At 47.1% G+C, this 19637-nt stretch overlaps 1 protein-coding gene across 1 annotated transcript in view; it reads left to right on the forward strand.

The window, feature by feature from the left end:
- Positions 1-8560: 8560 nt before the first annotated feature.
- The window catches only part of LOC146856297 (resistin-like), a 55074-nt gene continuing 43997 nt past the window's right edge, over positions 8561-19637 (forward strand). The window contains exons 1-2 of the mRNA XM_085654397.1: positions 8561-8685; positions 17907-18043. Coding sequence (XP_085510523.1) covers positions 17926-18043 — 118 coding nt within the window. The 5' untranslated portion in view covers positions 8561-8685; positions 17907-17925. The remainder of the gene's footprint in view (positions 8686-17906; positions 18044-19637) is intronic.

Here is a 19637-nt window from a genome sequence, read left to right on the forward strand (position 1 = left end):
GCTCCTTGCATACGCGGGTGAGGGTACGGGTCGTACTTACACTGTTGGGGTGGGGGTACGCTCCGTACGTCCGCGGGTGGGGGTACGGGTCGTTCTTACACTGTTGGCATGGGGGGTACGCTCCTTGCATACGCGGGTGGGGGTACGGGTCGTACTTGCACTGTTGGGCTGGGGGTACGCTCCTTGCATTCGCGGGTGGGGGTACGGGTCGTACTTACACTGTTGGGCTGGGGGGTACGCTCCTTGCATTCGCGGGTGGGGGTACGGGTCGTTCTTACACTGTTGGCATGGGGGGTACGCTCCTTGCATACGCGGGTGGGGGTACGGGTCGTACTTGCACTGTTGGGCTGGGGGGTATGCTCCTTGCATTCGCGGGTGGGGGTACGGGTCGTACTTACACTGTTGGGCTGGGGGGTACGCTCCTTGCATTCGCGGGTGGGGGTACGGGTCGTACTTACACTGTTGGGCTGGGGGGTACGCTCCTTGCATTTGCGGGTGGGGGTACGGGTCGTACTTACACTGTTGGGCTGGGGGGTACGCTCCTTGCATTTGCGGGTGGGGGTACGGGTCGTACTTACACTGTTGGGCTGGGGGGTACGCTCCTTGCATTCGCGGGTGGGGGTACGGGTCGTACTTACACTGTTGGGCTGGGGGGTACGCTCCTTGCATTTGCGGGTGGGGGTACGGGTCGTACTTACACTGTTGGGCTGGGGGTACGCTCCTTGCATTCGTGGGTGGGGGTTCGAGTCGTACTTACACTGTTGGCATGGGGGGTACGCTCCATGCATACGCGGGTGAGGGTACGGGTCGTACTTACACTGTTGGGGTGGGGGTACGCTCCCTGCATTCGCGGGTGGGGGTACGGGTCGTTCTTACACTGTTGGCATGGGGGGTACGCTCCTTGCATACGCGGGTGGGGGTACGGGTCGTACTTGCACTGTTGGGCTGGGGGGTACGCTCCTTGCATTCGCGGGTGGGGGTACGGGTCGTACTTACACTGTTGGGCTGGGGGGTACGCTCCTTGCATTCGCGGGTGGGGGTACGGGTCGTACTTACACTGTTGGGCTGGGGGGTACGCTCCTTGCATTTGCGGGTGGGGGTACGGGTCGTACTTACACTGTTGGGCTGGGGGTACGCTCCTTGCATTCGTGGGTGGGGGTTCGAGTCGTACTTACACTGTTGGCATGGGGGGTACGCTCCATGCATACGCGGGTGAGGGTACGGGTCGTACTTACACTGTTGGGGTGGGGGTACGCTCCTTGCATTCGCGGGTGGGGGTACGGGTCGTTCTTACACTGTTGGCATGGGGGGTACGCTCCTTGCATACGCGGGTGGGGGTACGGGTCGTACTTGCACTGTTGGGCTGGGGGGTACGCTCCTTGCATTCGCGGGTGGGGGTACGGGTCGTACTTACACTGTTGGGCTGGGGGGTACGCTCCTTGCATTCGCGGGTGGGGGTACGGGTCGTACTTACACTGTTGGGCTGGGGGGTACGGTCCTTGCATTTGCGGGTGGGGGTACGGGTCGTACTTACACTGTTGGGCTGGGGGGTACGCTCCTTGCATTTGCGGGTGGGGGTACGGGTCGTACTTACACTGTTGGGCTGGGGGGTACGCTCCTTGCATTCGCGGGTGGGGGTACGGGTCGTACTTACACTGTTGGGCTGGGGGGTACGCTCCTTGCATTCGTGGGTGGGGGTTCGAGTCGTACTTACACTGTTGGCATGGGGGGTACGCTCCATGCATACGCGGGTGAGGGTACGGGTCGAACTTACACTGTTGGGGTGGGGGTACGCTCCGTACGTCCGCGGGTGGGGGTACGGGTCGTACTGACACTGTTGGCATGGGGGGTACGCTCCTTGCATACGCGGGTGGGGGTACGGGTCGTACTTACACTGTTGGGCTGGGGGGTACGCTCCTTGCATTCGTGGGTGGGGGTTCGAGTTGTACTTACACTGTTGGCATGGGGGGTACGCTGCATGCATACGCGGGTGAGGGTACGGGTCGAACTTACACTGTTGGGGTGGGGGTACGCTCCATGCATACGCGGGTGGGGGTACGGGTCGTACTTGCACTGTTGGGCTGGGGGTACGCTCCTTGCATACGGGGTGGGGGTAGGGTCCGTACATATCCGTCCCCACGCTATGTGATGTTTGTGCGGCCCGTACCCAGGCCTTTGCCACGTGGGTGCGATCCGTCCCGCCATTGTTGGGGTGACGTGTGTGGGCGTGGTCCGACTCGTACCCACGCTCTTCAGGCGTGGGTACGGGACGTACCTGTCTGGTTGTGTTGCCGGTTCGCGTGGTGACGGACTTCCGTTGTGGCGGTCGCTGGCTTATCAGGACACGCCCCCACCCCCTCGTGGTGACCAGGGCATGGGAGTCAGGTATGTCCAGGCCATGTGTGGTGTGTGACTTATGTGGTTGTTTTGTGGCCTGCCCTGGTCGTGCCACCCCCACCCCACCCCACTTTCCCCCCTCCCTTAGTTATTCTGACCTTCTGCGGCGTCTGCGTCGTAACCTGTAGAGGAGGTGTACTGCTATGAGGGCAGGGATGACTCGTAGGTTCGGGTCCATGTCTGTCCGTCGCGTACTGGTCCTCCTTGTTCGCGGCGTCGTCTGTCCGTCGCGTACTGGTGGTCCTTGTTCGCGTCGTCCTGATTTCCCGGCAGTTTTTGGCTGCCGCAAAATAATCACCGTGCGGGGTGACGTCGGTGCGAATCGTGATTCCTGGGTCGTGAATGGCTGGCTGCGAGCGTCCCGACGTCAGGTCGGCGCTTTCCCGGATCGCATTGGTAGGTGTTTTTTGTTCGGTCGGGCTTTTTTACGAATCGTACGGTAATGGTGTACCCGTGCGAATCGTAATTCCTTGTTTGTAAAAATTGACGACCGGGTACGCGTCGGGCGGAGATTATGCTCCGTCCGACGGTTCGTACCCGGTTTTTGCCGGATCGTGATAGGCACCTATGTCTCCAGGGACCACTCCTCATCATCTTTGTGGAGTAATTAATGTTTTTTGTATAATCATTTGTTATTGAATGTGTATATATTTGCACTCTTTCAAATGAATTTATTTAAATAATACAATATGATAAAATTGTGTTATTGGATAATTTAAAAAAAAAAAAATGAATAATAAAAGTGAGCTTAAAATAGTTCGTTGCATTTACTCCAATGTCTGAAATGTTATTGACTATTTGTTGGCAGGGCAGAACCTGAACAGGTCTGATTGAAAGGAATATAGGTCTGGATAGAGGTTTCTCAATTGTATTTTCCTCTTGTTTTTCCCCCTTCCTCTTAGACCTCAAAGTATTTCTATGGGGAGCCTTTCTCTTTATAGTATCAATGGCACAGTGCCATCTCTACAAATGGAATCTTGTGTCATGCACCACACTTTACATTTTCCATACTCATCGCTCTTCTAAATGCTTATAACAGTGTCTGGGGATCAGACCACAAATTCTTCTTTACTTGGCTTCCCATTCTTCTGGTTCATTCACTCACAAATTCTGATTTTATATATTTGTATTCATTTATGGACAACATTATGGTATTCAGCATTTACCACTTGACGTTTTTTTCACAACCACACGTGGTATAATTTCGAACTTGAAACACTGTCTCTTAATAACTCAAACAAAAAATGTCCCTTTCCTGCATTTTAAGTTAGTCTATATGTCAGAAAGGTTATATCTAATAACCTATATGCTTCCTTTCCACGCAGAACCGCAGAAGGTCTGACAAGCTCCTCCTTGGCCCTTCAGGAAAATAACCTGGCTTGGATTCTACCCTACATTTGCTCCTGATGTATCCATACCATGCAGAAGGCACATTAATTATCTTATCAATGAATGAGTTCATCTAATGCTGCCCGCAAAAACAATTGTCTGTTTGAGCCAAAGACTACTAAATTACCATCATGACATTGTTGGTGTATTTCCTTCCTCGAGCCAAATTGTGATACAGTTGTATCTCTAACTACCAAATCTCCATTTTCCACTGCCATCTTCTCTTGAACCCTACAGACGAATGTAATCCCTCCCAACACACCTTCCTTTCCTCTGCCATCTTCCCGACACATGCTCACCAACATTCATTATTCTCTAATCCAAACTTACTTTCCAGATTCCATTCTGTCTCACTAATGCAGAAAGGACAGTCCATAGTACATGCATTTCCACTCTTCCTCATAGGCCACATTTGAGCTCTTCCTCCTTAAGTGGAAACCTAAACATGCATTCTGCAACCATGTTTTTTTTAGGTACATATTCAATCGTACATTTTGCATTTCTCTTTCAAAGATTTGTGAACAGTTCACTTCCCTATGCATTCCCTTGCACAAACGTGGCATAGAATTCTGTCAGCTCCACAAATTAGATTAACTGTTCCTTAGATTATGGCACTGGTACATTCAGATGGTTCTCCCATGCTTAGTTTTTGGGTTAATTTAATTCCCTGAAATTAGGTCCAAATATTCCACAATAATTTAACTGGGTTTACAATTTATTTTCTAATGTAGAAGTCAGTCCTTTCTTAGCTTAAATGCCAAGATATCCCTTATATTAATGTTGTACTCATTCTGGTCTCTTCCAAAAACAAGAATGTCATCCTGGAATTCCATTGCAGCTATAGAGTTGACTACCTCAAGGCTTTATGTGGGGAGGAGGTGGGTGGGGAGCGGGGGTGGGGGTCTTCCCAGGTCTCAGATCTTGCAGCAGTCGAAAACTCATTGGGTCTTTTCTGGGCTCTGCATTCATGGTCTTGACTTTACAGACAAAACACTGATATATTTCTCAATAAAGCCTGCAAAAACCCTTAAAATAATCCATGTCAGTGTTTACATTTCACTTGTTTTTACTTTATCTTGCATTTCATAGTGATAAAGCCGGATTCTTATCTGTTTTACCATCACCAAGAATCCTCTCAGGTCGCCAGGATCTTTTTTATCTGCTAAATAGTGTAGAGGGGAGGAATTCAAATGTCAACACATAATCAATCAAATCAAATGTTGATCTCTAAAGGACCACTGACTCCGAATCTCAATTTTTAGGGGTTTATTACAAAGCCAAAAATAACTGCACATACAAATACCTCAGCACGAGGTTAAGGAAATGTATGGGCACTAATACAAAAAAGATTCTACGCAGGAGTCTCATCCGACTCAGAATAAGATGAATAGTCAGTTCCAAATGCATCAGGCAGGCAATAACAACTCCAATCTCGATGTTAGAAGTCATTAACCTAGAAAGGAAAATTATTAATCTAACCCTACTCTATCTCTAAGGTGACATCCCTGCTTAGCATTTTTTCCCCAGGCAAGAGAGTAAAAAGGTGTCAGTAGTGAAGACTGCCTTAGAAGTACACTCACTTTGTCAGAGCTCGTTCTAAGATGCTCCTTCTAGCGTCCCATCTAAACCTCAACTGCTCAACCCACGGGGCACTGTCCCTAATTCAAAATCCCAAAAACGTAGAACACGCCCTCCGGCACACCTCTGCAGCCAAATCTTCTCCCAGTAGTTTTCCACTGAAACTTGTCTCCCTTCCAACGATGGTTTACTCGGCACTTGGGTCCCAGGCACCTTCTCCGCCGAAAGTATCATCCCTGCATTCCAGTATACTCCCATATTGGCTTTTCATGCCATCCTAACTCCTGAAACAAAGGGTTAGTTTCTCTAACGAGCTAGGTGTCCTTGCACCTGCAACAGAAACATGGGAACAAGAAACTTTCCACTTCTCTGAGATTTTCTAACATCCCTGAAACCCAAAGCCTTACCAAGGGAAACCATTTTCAGCCTACAATATTTAGCTAACATAAGAAACGAACAGGCCTCTCTCTTAAACGTATATGCGACCAGGCCTTTACACAATTTATACACACATTTCTAGAATCGTATTATAAGTATTTATTTCATTATACTTCATGTATGAGTAAGCAAATTACATGTGCAGACTTTAATATGGTGCACGTTTAAACCTAATGCATCACAATATACGGGAACCAATCATTATGCGTTGTCCTAATACATCTTCGATTAGACACTACATTGAGCTTCATAAATGGCATGATTACATTTCTATTCACTCTAATATATGCTGTTTTAGTATAACATTTCTAAGTCACACGTTTATATAAATCCACTAAATATATGTGGGTGCAGACTAGCATGATTATGATGCACCCCTACAAATTTCAGAAATACATGGCGCTCTATCAATAGGATTTGTTTGCTTAGTCCATACGTGGTGTTATTGTGGTTTATTTTCTTACTACATATGACCATATGTCATATAAGTACAGTTTGCGTTGTGAACTGAGTAGCCTCTGATTTCTGGGTGGGTTCAGGTTGTGGGTGAGTGTTCATGACGGGGCATTATTGAGGGCTTGGAGTTGACTCAGGCTGTAGGCACTGCTGGTTTCTCACAATGCCCCACAGTGGATCATAAAGGTGTTTAGACTTTGATAACTATTCAGGGTGTACAGAGCAATGGTTACATATGTGCCATTTGTAATTACAATGTTATGAGAAAGAGTGTTGGAAGAGGTTACCAGTGGTTGATATATTGGCAGAGCTGAAGGAAAGGAGGATGCAGTGTTTACAGGTGAGGATAAAGTGTCCATATGCAAGCTCCATTTCTTTTTGCAATGATATGTCTATATGCTAATCTCTGAACACCGAATTACCAATAAAACAGATAATAGAATTGTCGTTGTTATAGAAATGTGCACAGCTTTCCCTTTCCTTCTTTCTTCCGTGCTCCCCAAATACTGGTGTAGATGCTTATTACACCTCTTTTGATTGACGTATTTCAGCGACTAACTTTATGTTTGTTATTCTGCAAAATTCAATCAAAATTATTTGAACTGAAAAAGTGTGTGTGTGGGAGAGAGAGAAGGGGAAAGGGAGAGAGAAAGAAAGAGAAAGAGAGAGAGAAAGAAAGAGAAAGAGAAGGAGATAGAGAGAGAGAGAAAGAGGGAGCGAAAGAGAGAGAGAAAGAGAAGGAGAGAGAGAGAGAGAGAAAGAGGGAGCGAGAGAGAGAGAAAGAGAAAGAGAAGGAGAGAGAGAGAGAGAGAAAGAGGGAGCGAGAGAGAAAGAGGGAGAGGGAGAGAGAAAGAGGGAGCGAAAGAGAGAGAGAAAGAGAAAGAGAAGGAGAGAGAGAGAGAGAGAGAGAGAGAGAAAGAGGGAGCAAGAGAGAGAGAGAGAAAGAGAAAGAGAAGGAGAGAGAACGACAGAGAGAGAAAGAGTGAGCGAGAGAGAGAGAGAGAATGAGGGAGAGAGAGAGAGAGACCAGGGGTGGATGGAGAAGGGCAGGTGACTCAAGTACATGAATAAGGGCAGAGTGAAAACTGTGATGATCTGGAAGGAGATGACGTGAATATGGAAGGAGATGACGCACGGTACACAGATGGGTATTTCAGAAAGAAATGCAGAGAAAAGGGGCATAAGTGACCAACTGACTAAAGAGGAAATTGGTCTAAAGCAGGGAAGAACAGGAGTGACGGTGACACTCCAAAGACCACTGCACTCTTCCACGGATATTAGTAATATTTAATTCACAGTCACATATTTTCCGATTTTTTTCTATGTAGGTGCAAAAAAATCATTTTATCACTCATCTACTACAAACAAGTTTAGGCAAAGCCAATAGCCTTTTGTTTTAGGCATATGTTTGTTGTTGTGTGATATGTCTGGATGAAATAACCAAAACTCATAGACAGGCACCAAATGCTAGTCAGATATAATGCTGTGTGAAACACTGATTTTTAATTCCCATATTTTAGTCCTTAATTACATAGTGCAAGTATCTTGAACATATTCCTAGTTATGCTTCTTTTGCCTCGCCCTTTTAGAGTCCCCCATCTTTTTTAACCCCCTTCACACACTGGTAGAGTAACCAGGCGTCCGCGATTTTGCCTGATGGTTCCAGTTTTTTTTAGAAACTTCTGTCCCAACTCAGGGACCCAAAGTTAACGAAGGCTGATGGACATCAGCCACCCATGGGAATGCTTTGACTGACCTCTGGAAGAACATCTTGTCTTCATTTGCACCGAATCAAAGGCTGCTGAAGAAACCAGTCCAACTGCTCAGAACCCCTAGATTAGTACAGAATCCCCTCCCCCCCACACCTCGCAAAAAATGTAAGCACATTCCAATGAGGGGCACTGACATTATTCACTTTGCTGCAGCCCAGAGGAGGAGAGGGCGATGCGGCGTTCACTCTATGGCAATCAACAGATGAGTTTTGCCCCCGCCAGGTACCCGTAGCTTTGAGTGTAACCAAGAGAAGGCTCAGTGGACATAGGTGGTGTGCGGGGCGAGTGAAGGTTACCATTTGTGCCATAACTGTGCTTATCCTTCAACTCTTATTTCCCTGCTAATGTGGAGCAACTTGGAGTATTTGGAGTGCGGTGTGCACACCCTCACCCACGTCCTCGTTGAAGTCAGTCCAGGAAGCCTTGCCAGATATTGCAAGCCACGTTTGGCCTTATAAGCAGCTGTTATCTGTTTGGAATTTCTGAAGGAGTGGACACTGGATAAAAGAGTGGCATGCGTGTGTTGAGGAACTAACTGAAGCCAGAAAATACATCAAACACCCCTTCCCCACCCCCCTCCCAGGACTATTTAGAGAGGAGGCAGAGGTCCGTGGGCAGGAGAGAGCTGACGGACTGCACGCGCCCCCAGCACCAGGTAAGGGAGGCTGCTGCTGTAGTAAGGGAACAGTCCTAGCAGGGGCTCATTTGCGAGCCTTGAGCGGTGCTGAAATGTCACTTTTAATGACGTTCTGGGCACACACTGCAGAGCCATGTCTAGGAGGGCAAAGCCACCCTACGTGGGTTTTCATGGCCTCGTAGATATAGTGTGAGGCAACGCAGCGACTGGCGTTACCTCACACTGCAATGGAGGGGCCTGCCTTGGGTGTTACGGGGGGTGTTCCCGAGTAGCTCCCATGTCATTTGGCACCTCCCCAGATTTACAACATGCTGTCAACCTGGGAATGCATCAAAAGCCTACTCCTCTCCACGGGTGGTGTAAGGGTTGTTTTTCCGAAGGAAAGTGTCCCTTTCGCCACAAAAGCAAGCTGGTTTCAACGCAGACAGGTGCAAGGGTGCCTGCGTTGGCGCATTGTGCATTGGTGCATTGTGGTGCTCTCAATGATACAGCGCACTCCTGCCCTTCTATTTTGACATAAGTGGCGGAGAAGGAAGGCTTGCAGCATTTCCCCACGACAAAAATGAGTAAAGAAGGGCTGCAGGACTTTAACCCCTTGTGTGCCCCGCCCTTTCCCCGCCCTGTGCCGGGCGTTGAATTAGCGGGCGGGGTTCATGACGAGATAGTCTCGTCATGGGCACAGCGCAACCGCGGCCCATGACGAGACCATCTCGTCATGGGCACTCAAGGGGTTAAGAGAACCAATGCAGGTCAGCGTACTCTCAGCCTTACTCTTCGTAGGAGAGTACTTATGCTAGCAGGGTGTTTACAGTATTCTAGCCCAATGCATAGCGCCGACAAAATGAGTACAGCTTGTTCATTTTATATCACTGCAATTCTGTTCCAGAACAAATACTGATTATAGCAGCCTGGATACAGACAACTAAGGCACCGTGGCCCACATGTACTGAGACGTTCACCGTCCCAAGTGATGCAGAGCAGCAAAAAGGAAGGCTCTGGTATTTACAGCGCAGTGCAGAAGGTATTTTGAGCTGAAAAGTTGCTTCTTCAGCTCAAAAAGTGCTTTGCGCAGCTTTGCAGTGCTTTGCTTCGCGAAGGGTGTCCCTAGGGCATTACATTACAAACAGCCATACTTTTTAATGCAAAGCCAGATCTGTTAAGATAACCAGCCCGAACTTTGTATCAAAAACTAACGCCTCGTAGAAGCAGGCACTAACAAAGAGAAATTATTTAATTTCTGAAAAATAACACACATTGCAGGTGTGCTGAAGTTGACAGCATGCGTTCAGTGTGTAGGATCCTGCTGTGTTTATGTAGACCTGGGGTTTGCACTGGAAGGGTATGCTTCCAATAGAAATCCTATGCTAGACAGCGCACCCTCACCTCTCCGTGTGACTCTGTGGGTCACGTAAGGCTGCCTCAAAATCATCAATGCAGGGGAACACGAAAGGAGGCTAATCTTAATAGACATGGCTCTGTGCTGTGTTTTCACCTTTGCTCAATGTCGCGTGGCAAATTTGGGCCTAGATTTACTAAATTATCACACAGCACAGTGCAGCAGCTGCAAATGCTACACTGCATGAGAAGGAGAGAACAAGAGAGCTCCATATTTACAGAAATATGACCCACTCCTTCCCTCTCCCTGGCACCAGACGAGGGAAAATGCTGCTGTGCACCACGCACACACCTTTGAACCACAGTGCAAGGGTGTCTTCGTGAGTCTAGCATAGGTTTTGTACGGGATGGGTAGCCTTCCAGTATAAACTACTATGCTTAGATTCAGTTTGAAGCTTCTCCCACCTTGTATGTGTGCTATACAATGCAGCACACATGCAAAGTTGAAAAAGAAAGGAGAAATTAAAGTATTTTTTGACCCAAAACCCTGTCTACTTTTTTTAGTAAATTGGATTTTGCTCAGAAATCTTGGGTGGTTTCAAGGGAACAATCATGCACCACTCATTGAACACCCCCTTGTCAATAAGTAATGCATAGCAGCGCTATCTGCTGTTTTACGCTACTTTCAGGTGGTTTTACAGCGCAAAACCAGTTTACCTTTGGAAAGTAAATTAGTAAAAAAAGATTTTTTGTCGATTTGCATTACTTTTGTGATGCAAACACAGTGCTAAATCTTAGTAAATATACCCCTTGGTTGTTACGATGCATTATTCAAAAATCGGTCAATTGTCCCCCTCGGTCATTCCAGTGCTTCAAGGGTACTGAGGAATCTCAGTGTACTGGCAGCCTGGAAACAGCTGGGAAGTAGTAACCCCAGTGCTTAATTTGAGCCTGTGGTTTCCAGTGCTCTGCACCCTTAATCATCAACACTGGCGCTTGAGAACCATTTTTCATTTTGGTAGGCACAGGGAGATTAAGTGATTCGCCGAGAATCACAGGATGTTGCCGACGCTGAGACTCGAACCTGATTCCCCAGCTCCGAGGTCGGCATTACACCACATCCTCTCCCCACTTGTAGGGCTTTGTGGCTTCTGTTTTAGGCGGCGCTAACAGGAGAAAAAGGCTGGTAGAAGCTGCCTCATGACGAGAGCCCTGGTACTTATATTTTTACAAATTAACCACTGGAAGTGCTTTAAATAGGCCGGTACTGTCCGGTACGGAGTACCGGCACTTTTTTATTTTGAGAGGGAGAGTACCGGCACTTCTCATGAGAAATCCTATAATTTTCATTGGAGAGTACTGGCACTTCTCAGAAACAAGCAGGTACTCTGGTACAGAGTACCTGCACTTCCATTTTTCCCTTTCAAACACTGACCACTGGTAACCCCTGACTTCAAGTACTTCTTACTCCACGCTGTGTACTGGTATCCTGGGTATAGTTAGGACAGTGTATGTCACTGTATTCCTTTTCTGAAATTAATAGAGCGCTGTGAAGCCGCGAGTTGACGGCCAACGCACCAGTGCCCAGGTTTACTTATTTTTAGAGGGGTCGTTACTCCTGGGACGTTATGCTTCACAAACAGTAGCTCGGAGCAAGTTTTTTTGTACAAAAAAATGTGTTAGGCTGAAAGCTTGATGTGAATTCAGCGGTAAATGCCGTTGCGCTGTGTCCCCGCCAACTCCTCTGATAACTCACGCAAGTGTGGCGCAGAGGAGAAGGAAAAACACGTGACCCCCAGGATTTCCAAAAAACGTCAGACAAACTTACGTTTCGCACAGTAGCGTGACCTGCTTTGAGTGAAATCCTAGCTCCAAAGGGAAATTATGTCCAAGTTATGGACAGAAGGAAACTGCTGCTGGACGTTACCTCGCATAATAGATGTAATCAGGGCCGGCTTTAACGCTGGTGGTGCCCCGTGCTAAAATCATTTTTGGCTTACACCTCTCGAATTCCCTCACTCCCACTGGGCAAAGGTGCCCCTCATCCCTCCAATCATGTTATTGCTAAACACAGCGTCCCCACCTGAGAACAGCACCCCCTCCAGGTCAGCGCCCAGTGCGGCTGCAGCAGTCACACTGCCCTCTTGCCGTGGGCGCTGGAAGTAGGGGTGTGGGCTGCAGGACCCTCATAATACCCTCGAAGGAGGAGATCGAGCAATAAAGAGTTCTTTACAGTTTGTTTTTATCATGTTTGCATTTCCAAAGACAGAGGTCAAATGTCAGGCAAACTATTCTGACGAATGGCTGCTGATTCATTTAACACGGAAATTGCTGTTTACTTTTCCTTTCCCTAGCAGCAGGCTGAGGGAAATTTGCAATGTAAACCAAGAGCCAATCTTACTAGGATAGGCGTAGCTGTCAAAGGAAAGGGTTAGGGTTTTCATTTTCAAACACAATACAAAATTCAAATAGTTGTAAATGAACTATAACAATATTTCAAAATAGGCCCCAGGTTCACAAAGTTCAAACGAGGCCTGTTGAGTTTTTTTTTATAATTCTGAAGTGTGATAGAAACAAGGGGGCAGATTTATGTTTCCTGGCGCATCCGCAAGTTTACCCTTGCGCCACCACAGATGCGCTGAATTTACAATGCAGCGCATCGTGGCGCAAGGATAAACAGATGCGTGATGCATCTGATGGCGTAAGGGCGGCACATTGCTGGAGTCGTGTCGCAAGCAAGACGCAACTCCAGCAATGTTTAGGGGCTGCCCATACCTAACATGCTGCGTCACGCCTTACGCCTGCTTCAAACAGGCGCAGTGTTTTGATGTAGCAGCGTTGGAAAAGTGACTCAGTGAAATCTTGTAGATTTCACTGCGTCACTTCTCCAAGGCTTTTTCCGATGGAACGCCCACCCTGCATACATTAAACCTGACGCAGGTTTAATGTGGCGCAGGGCTTTACACCGTGACGCATCTCCATAGATGCGTCACAATGTGAATAGGGCGCAACGTGGCGCAGGGTTTACGCCGCCGCTGCGTCACAAAAGTGACGCAGCGGCGGCGTAAAAGTGGCGCAAGTCTAACATAAATCTGCCCCAAGGATTTCAACAGGATCAAAATGATTTCAAACAAATCATGACACTTTACTTGAGTGATGAGCAAATGATATATATATGTTTCCAAACTCGGGGACATATTTACAAGCCCCTTGCGACACAATGGCACCTGCGACACAATTGCGCCTCCTGAGCGTTACTTTTGTGACTCTACTGAGGCGCAGTGTGTAGACCCATATTTACGAGGACACATAAAGCCATCCTTTGTGGCATTACACGGCCTTGTAGATAAGAGTAAGGCAAGGCAGTGCAAGTCGCTGGTTTGTATTACTCTGAGTTAAAGAGGCGTTTCATGGGGATTGCGGTGGGTGTTCCCACGCAACACACATGGGTTTTGATGCATTCCCAGATTTATAACATGGCAGAAATCTGGCAATGTGTCAAAACCTTACGCCTTCCCAGATAGACTCAATGTTTTCATTTCTCCTAGGTAAAGAGGAAAACACCTCTTAGGATTGTTTTTGTGCAGGAAAGTGCCTCTTCCTCCACAAAAACAATCCTGCCAACAACGCAGTGTTGGTGTTGACACTCGGCTGCAGAATGTGCACCGGCACTGGCTGTAAGGACAGGAATGCACCATATCTTGAAAATAAAGTGCATTCCTGTCTTTACGAATTGACGTAGGGCCGCGCAACAAGAAGCTTTGTGGCGCTGCCCTAGCCAGTTTCTTGTAAATATACCCCTCGATTTCCACGTTACTTAGTGTGCGCCATATACTTTTGGCAATAAAACCCCATGTCTGATGCAAATGTAGGGGCATATTTGCAATATGTTGGCGTAGGCAGCTCTGTAACTCTTTTAGCTCCGCTCCCCTACTTCAAAACAAAAGGGTTGGAATGCACCATATCTAAAAGATAAGGCGTATTCCTGTCCTTTCTGCCAGTGCCAGTGCACTAATTGCAGCCAAGCACAAATGCAGGCATGTCTGTGTTGTAGGCAAGATTGTTTTTGTGCAGGAAGGGACACCTTCCTGCACAGAATCAATCAAAGGAGGCGTTTTCCTCTTTCTCTGGGTCATATTTACAAGGACTTAGCTCCTCCAGAACGTCACTTTTAGTGACATTCTGGTGGCATTAACTCTTTCACCTTATTTGCAAGGCAGCGTTAAGCCACTTGATGTGGCTTAACACCGCCTTTTAAATAACGCCCCTATTCACGCAGAACTTGTCTTAGTGTGAAAGGGACATGCAATGGGTGTTGAAGTCGGTTTTCTGCCACAACACCCATTGCTTTTTGATGCTGTCCCATATTTATAAAGTATGTGGCAGTGTCAAAAATAAGACCAGGAGATACCTGGTCTTATACAGGCGATATGAGGAGAAATGCTTGATTTCTCCACGTATATTGCTCTTTCCATGTGTGCTGCATTCGGTAGCACACATGGATAGAGAAAATTGCCTGTTAAGATTGTTTATGTGCAGGAAGGTGTCCCTTCCTGCACATAAAGAATCACCCCCAAAGCAGAGGCACCCTAGCAAAATGGTGCTAGGGTACCTAAACTGGTGCTAGGCTGCTTTCCTAGCGCCAGCGCTCTGGGAAATGTGGGGTGCACCATATTTTTGTAAATATGGCGCATCCCTGCATTTTAAAACTGTCAGGGCTCAGTGTTACCAATTTTGGAGTAACACCATGCTCCGCCAGTTTATTGTAAATATGCACCTATGTGTGCTGCAGAATGCAGCACGCGTGGAAAGAGTACATTTCTACTTGTTACACCAGCTTTGGGAAGGCATTATTTTTGGCACTGCCTCAGATTTGTGCTATGTTGTAAATCTGGGGCAGTGTCAAAAACCATGGGTGTTGAGTGGGAACACCCACAGCAACACCAATGGAATGCCCCTTCCACGCAGAGTAAGGCTTTGCCTTACTCCATATGAACACGGCCATGAAAAGCCGGGCAGGGTGTCTTTGAGTGTGGCCTTGTAAATGTGGGCCAGAACACTGCGCTTCCGGAGCTTCAAAGTGCCGCAGAGGCCTTGTAAATATGCCTCTTAGTGTTCAACAAATTGGAAATGTGATTTTTTTAAATGGCAGTATCATACCACCACATGCTTTTGTCATATATTTGGAATAGTATGCTCCAAAATGCACCACTTAACACAATACTGCTTCCCTTCCACTCTCCTGCAGAATGGGCGGACTTATTTGCTACACTTGCTTTTTTGTGTGACGCATAGGTTTTACACTCTCCCTTTGACTTCAGTGACATAAAACCCCTCTATGAAAATTGGTCCAGCACGCCTGTATATTGCATGACTAACCTTTCTTTGGGTGGCCGCCTGCACAAGTTGATATGCACTTGAGTGTATGTTTCACGTGAAAAATGTAGCATGCCACCACTCACTGGTATTTGCCAGGTGCAACACTGTTTGGTGTGACGGAAACACTGCACATTTAGCACATGCATGGCAAATGGCACCATCGATGCACGACAGATGGTAAATACGCACAGCACTATTTTTTGCCCTTCATGCAATGGAGTGCTGCAGGGACTGCACACTGTCGTGCTACCCTGCATGATTCTTAGTAAATCTAAATCGGCACGTGATTCTGTTTCTTTGCCAGTATTGATGATGCGCGATGTACTTGGATCCGAAGTAGCAATAGGTCATTTTGTATTGTTTTACTGCTTTTCTGGCATCAATAGTGTGTTTTTCACTGCAAACATGTTACATCAAGCCTGTTATATCTTGGAGGTATTTTGTAGTACCGGCTACTTCTTCAGTTCTGTGGTGGTACAGCGAAAGCATATCCTTTCATTCAAGGAATGTCTTTCCATGTATGAATTTCTGGCTACCTTTTTAGTACGAGTGCACACATAGTGACGCAACAAGTACATCTAGGCCACGGTAAAGTCTTTATTGGGCTTATTTACAAGCCCTGTGCTCCACAGGAACGGTACAAGGTTTAGCCATATCTACAAGGCCACGTAAAGCCACCATGCATGGCCTTTCACGGGCTTATAGATATGGACTGAGGCAAGGCAGTGCAAGTTGCTGCTTGCCTCGCACTGTGTGGCATGCCATGAGTGTTGCAGTGAGTGTTCCTATGCAACGTCCATAGGTTTCAACACATTTTGCAGCACACATAGAAAGAAGAAAACACCTCCAATGATTGTTTTTGTGCAGGAATGTATCCCTTCCTGCACAAAAACAATCGTGCCAACAACACAGACATCCTTGCACAAAGGTGCAAGAGTGCCTGTGTTGGCTGCTAATTGTGTGCTGGGGCTGGCTGAAAGGAGAGGAATGCACTGTATCTAGCAAATACGGTGCATTGCTACCATTTGAATTGGTGTGGGGCAGAGCAGCAAAGTTACTTTTGGTTCTGCCATATGCCAATTCCTTATACATAAGCCCCTTTGTCTCTAGCTATCTCATTATACATATTAACACACACCGCCTTGTCACACTGTGGGCCTCGTTCACAAATTTTTGCCATAGGGCAGCGCTGCAAGCCTTACTGCTCCACTGCCTTACATCAAAAGAAAATGGTAGGAATGTGCCGTATCTATGAGATACAGTGCATTCCTGTCTTCTTCTACTAAGTTGGTGCACAAATGGCTGCCTAGTGCCAACGCAGGCACCCTTGCACCAAGGTGCCTGCATTAAAATCAGGTTGCTTTTTGTGGAGACGTATGCTTTTGACACATTCCCAGGTTTACAGCTTGTTGTAAATCATGGAATGTGCCAAATGTCATTGGTGTTACGCTGGAACACCCTCCATAACACTCATGGCAAGCCTCCCCATTGCAGTGTGAGGCCCTGTAAATGGGGACACAAGTTAGCCAGTAAACTGTAGTGTACACTACTATTGCAGTACTGGTGCCCCTCATTCTGGAATTGTGGGTATGGGTGGGTCAAGATGTTTCTCCTGAATTATAGGACCAGCTGTTTCCCCCTCACCATTTATTTGATCCCATGTGCAGTATTTATCTTTGTAGTATTGCCCTCCTATCCTAAACATAACCTCTTCCCGCTCATCCACTACTGGAGATGAGTGAAGCCAGTAAAATGTTCCCATGTCAGCACAAACTCCTAGATCATTACAGTCACAGTCCTAAAACCCCATCCCTATCTGGTAAAAAACACAAGATGGGGACATCATCTTTCTGATCCCAGTAACCACAGCCCTGCACCCGTCATATTAGAGCACTAGAGCCCAAACCTGCATACCCTCCTATTCCAGTACTTATACTCTCTCCCCGGCATGTCAGACCTGCTCCCCATCTTAGTCCAGTAAAAGGACACTCATATCTGAACCTCATCCTTTTCTGATACCAGGACCACCAGCCCTGCCTTGTTCTGTTGCTAAGTCACCCGTTGCAGTGCTACGGTTCCTAATCTGTCATTTGAGGCTATTCCAGTGTTAACCCGCCTTGATATCCACTCCATCATACGTACTGCTAGGATCCCCAGACATGTCCCCACCCTAGTACTGCACTAGGACACCTAGATCTGAACCCGCATCCAACCTTACTCCAGTGTTCGGGCCCCCAACCCTGCTCTTCATTCAAATCCGGTGAAAGGATACCTGGCCTGCACCCCCTACTATTCCACTGCAAGATCCTCCAGGGCTGCACCCCATCCCTTTGTAGTGCAAAGATCGCTAGGTCTGCACCCCATCCCCATTCCAGTGCTAGAACCCCTGAAGGCTGCATCTCAAGCTATTAAAGTGCTAGAACCCTACAGGCCTACCTCCACCTATACCAGTTTGAGAGCTATCTGCCATATCCTGCTCCATTGTAAAGGCTGAATTGACTTGTGATAACATGTTTCCCTTGCAGAAACAAGACTTCTTAAAGTATGATGTTCGCCCACTTCCTGATCGTTGGCCTTCTCCTGCCTGGCTTTCTCGACGCCTCTTCTGAGACTTGCACACTCAGTGACCTCATGTCACTAAACAGCCTCATAAAATCTATGGGTGAGCAAATGTGAACTTCTATACATCTGTGCATCAACTTCAGTGAGTGAGTGAGCAAATGAAGGAGCGGGTGTGAGTTCCATTTGTGCATTTGTCTGTTAGCCCTACTACTTTATTTCCATTCAATAACCTCATTCGTTCCAGCAGTTCAGTGTTTTCCCCCTGAAAGTCATTGAGTGACCCAACGCCTTTCTTTAGTAAGTTATTATGTGTATATAGCTCATCGCAGCAGCAGACCATGGCGCTCACCACTGGGCTGTTCACCTGCAACTTGCCTATTCTCACAAAAACTAGGCTAGCCATCTCTACTCTAATATCACTAGCCACCTAACTAAAACATAGTAGCCATTTAGCAAAACGTTGCAGCACCCAGAAGATTCCCCACTGAAGTTAGTCATTCTGCGCTATTCCTGCCATTGTTTGTCATGTGTACAATATACTTCCCGGGCCCTTTCCACCACACCTTGCTTTGCCTCCTTCACCCTAACCAGGTTATCTCCTCCCACCACCGGTTTGCATGGGGCATGGACTGATTCCATTCCATTTAATCCTACAAATTGTTATTGTTAGTTAGCACTAGTAAAGTGCACAAACCCTTATCACCTTCTCATACCTCATGACAGGCTGGTTTCCAAAGGGGCCCTCTTCAACCTGCATTCCTGACAATTTCACTGAGGGATCCAGAGAGACAAATCTTGTACGTGTTCCTATCATGAAGCACACCGTGAAATCCGAGCCATGGGCCCTAAATGGTCTCACACATTTAGAAAGAACGAAAGACATTTTACCAGTATACCACACTCAGACTTTGAAAACCCTTTTGGAACCCCTGAAGCAATTTAAATACATGTAATGTCCGGCAGAAGAAAACGTTTCATAACAGGCACTGATAGAATTGACACTCTATTAAATACCTTTAAATGCACTAACATTTCACCATCACTTTATTTTCACATACACTTGCTCTACACTCACTCATCCACATTCACTATACTTATCCGTTTATCATTACTGCCCTCATCGTTCCACTCACTCCAAAATATTGTCACTGCACGCACTCCACCATCTCCGTATCCACCCTTCACCCTCACTGTGCTCACCTATCTACACTCATTGTATTCATCCATTCACCTTCACTGCCCTCACTTAGCCACACTCACTAAAATCATCAATTGTGCTTCACATGATCCATTCTACACCATCAGTGCACCCGCTCTTCTCTTGAACTTGTCTCACTTATCCACCCACACCCATGCACCCTTACTGCATATGTCCATCTAAATGAACTGCGCGCCCTCATAGACACTCACTGCATATACCCATTCAAACAAGCAACACTTGCACATTGTCCCTGCATCCACCGTGCCATCACTTCCCTCACTCCTCCACACTCAGTGCACTAATCCATCCACACACAACCTGCACTTACTCATTCATTGCCACTGCATCCACCTAAAGCAGCACTACCTTCTCACTTCAAACTCTCTGGACTCACCTATCCACACTTATTGCAACCATCCATCCACATTCACTCACTGCACCCAACCATCCACATTTGCTCATTCACCCTCACTGCATTCAACAATCCACACTC

The sequence above is a fragment of the Triturus cristatus genome, chromosome 4_1 (genome assembly GCF_964204655.1).
Source record: "Triturus cristatus chromosome 4_1, aTriCri1.1, whole genome shotgun sequence".
Lineage (NCBI taxonomy): Eukaryota > Metazoa > Chordata > Amphibia > Caudata > Salamandridae > Triturus > Triturus cristatus.